Source organism: Anoplophora glabripennis, unplaced genomic scaffold, assembly GCF_000390285.2.
Source record: "Anoplophora glabripennis isolate ALB-LARVAE unplaced genomic scaffold, Agla_2.0 scaffold10, whole genome shotgun sequence".
In the NCBI taxonomy this organism is placed as follows: domain Eukaryota; kingdom Metazoa; phylum Arthropoda; class Insecta; order Coleoptera; family Cerambycidae; genus Anoplophora; species Anoplophora glabripennis.
In genome coordinates, this window is record NW_019416481.1 from 737,845 (window position 1) to 744,582 (window position 6,738).

General features: G+C 32.3%; 1 protein-coding gene across 1 annotated transcript; it reads right to left on the reverse strand.

Annotated features, from left to right (window-relative positions):
* Positions 1-5,117: 5,117 nt before the first annotated feature.
* LOC111691596 lies at positions 5,118-6,257 on the reverse strand. The gene has a single exon (XM_023454665.1). The coding sequence runs from the start codon at positions 6,255-6,257 to the stop codon at positions 5,118-5,120; it is 1,140 nt and encodes a 379-aa protein (XP_023310433.1).
* Positions 6,258-6,738: the final 481 nt, after the last annotated feature.

Genomic DNA, 6,738 nt, shown 5'->3' on the forward strand with positions numbered 1-6,738 from the left:
AATTTTGCCTTTAGTTTTTTTTTTGATTCTGTACAACTTTTATATAAACTTTTTTTCTGTATTATAAATAACAAGGGAGTTATTTTACTTTCTCATACTAGTGGCCTACCCTGTATGTGCATTTCTCTATTCGTATAAATCACAATAATTCACTCGAATACACCACATTTTACTGAAAATGTAAGTTAAATACATTTAAAAACACTTAAGAGAAAAACACCGTTCGTGAAAATAACAAATCGACAAAAACGCCCTATAGACAATGATCAATATAAATTTAAGTATTTTAATATGTTACAATACAGTATTAATACGACGTAAAAATAAAAGTTTATTATTTGTATGTTGGCAGTCCTTGTTTATTTCATAAAAATTTTGACAGATGCAAGCATTTCAAAAATTCCCTACATCTTTCTTCGTTCTGGAAGCTTTCATTTGATTTTCGGAATACACAAAGAGCATAAGATGCTCTACCTTCTACTATCAAAATTACCTGCAAAAAATTATACCAAGTGTCCCATTTTTTATGTTACATTTTGAGAACTTAAAACCGACAAAACTTTTTAAATTCAAAAGGAAAGGAAAATGGTACAAAAACCATATAGAAAATCAAATTCTATTTTCATCGATATAGGCATTATGGGGGTTACAGTTTCAATTTTCTCAGCTATTTGAGGTTTTCTTCCATTCTCGAGAATATTACATTAAAAATATGATCAAGTGAGCCTTTAAAGATAAATATTGGTGTTGTCATTCGGATTCTAGTTTACTAGGTCTAAATAAAAACTCTGTACAGTACAGAGATATTCACGTATTAATCTAACTCCCTCATTTTCTTTTGCCTTTCTTTCCACGAAAAATGGTTGAATGGTGGTCTTCAGCTGTAAGAAATGCGATGATAATTATTATTAACGGCTTATAAATCCGGACGGCAATTTAATCGTAATAGGTTAATACTTATTCATGCACACAGCTAGCCGCAGACCCCAGGGACCGACATCTTAGATTGCCAGTAACTCTAAAATGCATAACTAAGGCGGGCACGATATCATTAGCCGCATTGTAACTGCACGGCCGTCCGACAGAGGGCGCTAAGTCGCGTACCGACCCGGGACCGCAGGACTTAACTAGGCTTGGGATGTGGGGACCCGATTGTTCCAGAGTAGATGTAATAATGTGGCCCCATGATGCCAGCCTCCATGTTGGCTGTCTCTTCAGGTAAATTCTTGATTTAGAGCCTCATAACGCTGACGCGACGTTTAGATTGCGGCGACGTTTTAAGTGCCGGACTAATGCCCCGGAACGAGGCACAGCCGGAGTAAATTCTCTTGTTTTATCAGTCATTTCTGACGACGTGAAGTGGGTCAATCTCGATGAAATATTGGACGAAAATCCGTTTCTAAATGTGGAAATGATTGTCCCAGAGACCTCACAGACTAGTCGCATAAAATTTGCATCGATAAGTTTAATAAAACATTTTGTATGTTTGCCAAGAGACATAAGTGGCGATTTCTGTGATTTCATGGAGCGGAAATTCATGGATTATTAAAAATCATTTCGAGAATACTGAGAAGTCTCTAGTTATTTCGTCGAAGATAATGGAATTTCTATTCGATTAGGCGTTACAGAATGTGGCTGAATATTATTATGTTGGCTTGTGTCCATGTAAATCCCCAAATATGTGTTTTAGGAATTTGTTAGTTACCTGGAAATTTCATATGGAACACAAGTACTTTTCTCACACAAATGACATTAATTTTGCACGAAGCAAGAGCTGTCACATATCGTTTGACACAATTTTTCATTTGTCTATTTTCATAGGACATCGTTATGGAAACAATACTCTTTATAACTACTCAGATATTTAGAATTAATAAAAAAATTAAACATTGCAGTTATCAAAAAAATTCAAAACATAGCAAGTACTTTTTTAAATACCAGCTAGTTTTACAATTTAATTTTTTCTTGGACTTGAAAATATTTTAAATCAATTTCTTTTGGCCGTATTTGTTAATAGATTTTTACCTATATACAGTCGCTCCGTACTGTTAATGGATCACCCTGTATATTAAATTGTAACAGTCTTTTTGTTGACAAATTATAATTAACAGAAGTAATACAAATTTTAGATTTGGGTATTATTTTCAACAGAAAGATGATCTTCCATCGTCATATTACATTTCTGCAAAAGCTAAAAAAAAAGTTTGGCTTTTATGCAAAAGCTAGGTTGGTTTTAAAAATTCAACTACATTTCGCATTACTCGAAGTGGTAACAATAAGTAATTAACGATAAGTGATAAACATTAAACGATAAACAATAAACCATAGACATTAGACAATAAACAATAAGCAATAAACAACAAAAAGTAATCTTATTAAAATTATTGTTATAAAAATTATAAAATCCTTAATCGTCCACATCATTATCGATTTTAACAAATATCAGATTATTGGGGTCTAAATTAAAGTGTTTTCTTATATATCTTATTACTTTGCATACATATCCAAATTTGATATAGAATTAGCTAAATTAAGTTTAATCGTTTCCAAAATATTGATTTAATAACTAGTGCTATGATTTGTTACAAATTACATCTAATTGCCACCGGAATTGTAACGCACCGAGGTGTAATTGTAACAGTAAAATGTAAATTGATCTAATATTATATTATATTTTCATTAACAAAATATCACAGGTTTTAAAGAAATAATAGAATTTAGAAGTAAATAAATAATAACTAGTATCGGTTGTTAGAAAATCATTTTGGAGCCTAAAGTAATTGTAGTATTTTGTTGTATATCTTGTTATAATGCATATATCCTTACTAAATTTAAATTTAATACTAAATTAGGTAAATGAGGATAACTCCGAAAAAAAAATTAATTCAAAAAAGTAAAAAACAAAAAATCTTATTTTTTGCTTTTTTTTAAATTGTTTATTAACGATTTTTTGCACAAAATTTTTCTTTAAAATTTTTTAAATAAGCCATTTCGGTGGAAAATTTTTTTCTATGAACTAGACCGAAATTTTGCTTGGTTTTCGTGCTATATTTAAAAAACTGCAAAAGTGCATTTTCATCTCTATCTTCAATTTCAATAATCTAATTTAATAGCACCCCACGGTTTTTTCATTTTTAATGACCCTTCGAACAAGTCATGTGATGAAAATTCTTGAACGTCTTATTTCCTTCCTTTTTGCAAAAAAAAATGAGAATTAAAACGTAGGTATAAGGGTAAACGCGACGAAAATCTAAAAATTGGCTAATTGTAAGTTGGAGCGGTCAATTTTCATCCAAAAATACTTTATAATCTCTTATTTTGAAGGAAATTTTATCTACTTTTTTTCTATAAAGCAATGTCTATACCTAACTTTACTCAAAAAAAAACTAGAGGCAAAAAATAAAAAAAAATCAAAAAATCAAATTTTTTGCTTTTTTCAAATTGCTTATTAACAATTTTTTGCATACAATTTTCCTTTTAAATTTTTTAAATGGGAAATTCAATTCTCTAAATAATTTTTCCTATGAACTATAGCGAAATTTTGCTTCGTTTTCGAGCTACTATTAAAAAACTGAAATAGGTGCATTTACACCCTTATCTCCAATTTCCACCCTCTAATTTAATAGCACTTCGCGTTTTTTTTCATCTAAAATGACCCTTTGAACGATTCATGCAATAAAATAAGCGTCATAGTTCGTTTCAACCTTGTTTTTTTTGGATATAATCAATAGCCTATTAGTAGAACATTCAAAAATAGTACAGAACCTAATAGATTAAATCTAGAAATATTATTAAAAGTTTGTCCTGAAAGTTAGTGCCCACAGTTTTTAGGAATATAAAAGGTAATTAGAATTGCAAATTAATGCAAATAAAATAGTAATTATATTTCCCACATGAAGGGTGTTNAGTAATTGTAGTATTTTGTTGTATATCTTGTTATAATGCATATATCCTTACTAAATTTAAATTTAATACTAAATTAGGTAAATGAGGATAACTCCAAAAAAAAATCAATTCAAAAAAGTAAAAAACAAAAAATCTTATTTTTTGCTTTTTTTTTTAAATTGTTTATTAACGATTTTTTGCATAAAATTTTCCTTTTAAATTTTGTGTCTATACCTAACTTTACTCAAAAAAAACTAGAGGCAAAAAAGTAAAAAAAAAAATCAAAAAATCGAATTTTTTGCTTTTTTCAAATTGCTTATTAACGATTTTTTGCATAAAATTTTCCTTTTAAATTTTTTAAATGGGAAATTCAATTCTCTAAATAATTTTTCCTATGAACTATAGCGAAATTTTGCTTCGGTTTCGAGCTACTATTAAAAAACTGAAAGAGGTGCATTTTCACCCTTATCTCCAATTTCCACCCTCTAATTTAATAGCACTCCGCGGTTTTTTTCATCTAAAATGACCCTTTGAACGATTCATGCAATAAAATAAACGTCATAGTTCTTTTTAACCTTGTTTTTTGGAATATAATCAATAGCCTATAAGTAGAATATTCAAAAATAGTACAGAACCTAATAGATTAAATCTAGAAATATTATTAAAAGTTTGTCCTGAAAGTTAGTGCCCGCAGTTTTTAGGAATATAAAAGGTAATTAGAATTGCAAATTAATGCAAATAAAATAGTAATTATATTTCCCACATGAAGGGTGTTAAGTACCTTCGACTAATTTTTCTCCCGCTCCATATTGATTACATTTTTTATGAATAGAACTAATTTATTATCGACACCAATAGACATGTTACAATTGACATCATTAGACGTCATCTTGGTTTATTTAATTTACTTATAAGAAAAGAAGCCGGATTAAAACAAATGAAATTCGTGTATAATTATAGCATGTATTATGTAGGGGAAGTCGGGGGAATGTTGGCCTCCTAAGCATTTTTGACTCCATAATTTGTAGTTTTCGACTAATCGTCATAAAATATTAACAACGGAAAGACAAAAATGTTCTTTTCAATATTTTATTTTCAAATTAAAAAAAAAACAACAAAAACTCGAACAATATTATTTTTTTAAACCCCTGGTGGCCGTTATTACCCCATCGTGTTGGGGTAATGGTGACCATATGTCACCATTACCCCCCAAGTAGTAACTTTGACTTAGTTCAAGCACAATAGTCGCAAATAAAAATTTTGTTCTCTACATTAGCACAAGCTTTGTGTGCCCAATTCCCGCACATGACACATCTCAGCCATATTTCTCTATTCTTCCCGAATTCACCACAAAGAAGACATAAGTCGTCACCTATCACATTCTGATCCTCATTTTCGTCATCATTTGATTCTTCATCGTCGTCAGAACTGGAATCCTTATATCTTCTAGTCCCAACATTTCTTGGCAATCTTGCTCTCTTCATTTCACCACTATCCTCTTCGTCATCATCGTCCAGAAAAATTCTTTTCTTGACCTCCTTTGCTCCTTTCCTGGTTGTCTTCTTTGCTAGCTTCTTATTCGCTTTTTCTATTAAAACATCTTTGTTTGGTGTGGCTGTTATGATTTGAGACGTTTGTTTTGTTTTCCGTTTAATTGACTGCCGTCGAGGTTGTGATGGCCCTGGTAAAGGCGAATTTTTTTCGAACGATATTTCCATATTATTGTTTGATTCCTTAGTCACCTCCACCACTGGGAATTGATCATCCAGAGTTGGTTGGGGTGTTGGAGTTGAGTGGATTCTTGAAGTTAATTCGTTTTCTGGCGGTAGGTCACGGTGCTGTGTTTCGGTATATTGCTGGGGCTCATCAAAGGGGTTATGTAGGTCGGCTGCTGCAAAGTCTTCCTCGATGAAAATATCAGGATTATATGGCCAAATGCCGGTTACTTGAAACCCTTTTGCAGCTTTTTCCAAAGTAGCTACCCTCATATAGGCATTATTAAATAGTTCTGCGACTTCGAATGGAGTTATCTTCTCATGTGGATGTGATTTCAAATATTTACTACATTCTGTGTTGTAAGCAGTTTTAAGGGGGCCATAAAATGTGACGTCTAGTGGTTGGAGTCGGTGGGAAGTATGTGGAGGTATTGTCAACAAAATGATCCCATTGGCTTTACAAAATTCATAAGCTTCAAGAGTGCAGTGAGTACTGTGGTTGTCCATGATGAGAAGAACCGGATCTTCCAAGCTTGGTTTGACAACCTTCTTGAAATGTCTCAAATATTGTATGAAAATCTCCTCCGTCATCCAACCTCTATCAGTGCAACAATACTCGGCCCCAGGTGGACCTCCTTTCTTGAGGAGCAAGTTCATTCGCTTTCTCGCAAAGATGAATAGAGGAGGAACATAGAACCCCGAAGCACTGAATGCACAAACCACTGTTGTGTTTTTACCTCTTTCCCAACTAGTAACGAAACCGACTTGCTTCAGTCCTTTCTCAGCCAGAATCTTGCCTGGTTTTTGTACCGTTGTAATACCCGTCTCATCTTGTTCTCAACTTGTTCCAAATTCTTAAAAAACAAATACACCTGCTCTTTATTAAATGCCGTAACTCTATTCACACTTGTCGCCTCAGGTTTTCTCAGCGAAACAGTCGGATGTCGCTTCAAAAAACCGGAGAGCCAATCGTCTCCTGCACTTTTTTTTTCGTTACTGAAAGGACATTTTATATTATTTTCCTGTGCATAGTCTGGAACTCCGTAGAATAGTTTAGATAACCTGATGACATGTGCTGCTAGCTGTTTTTCTTCAACATTGGAGAACATCGACAAACGTCCTAGTGATGGATCCTTGT

Excerpts from the sequence above, each read along its gene's own strand:
- LOC111691596 (XM_023454665.1), bottom strand. The coding sequence starts at position 6,257 with ATGAACTTGCTCCTCAAGAAAGGAGGTCCACCTGGGGCCGAGTATTGT.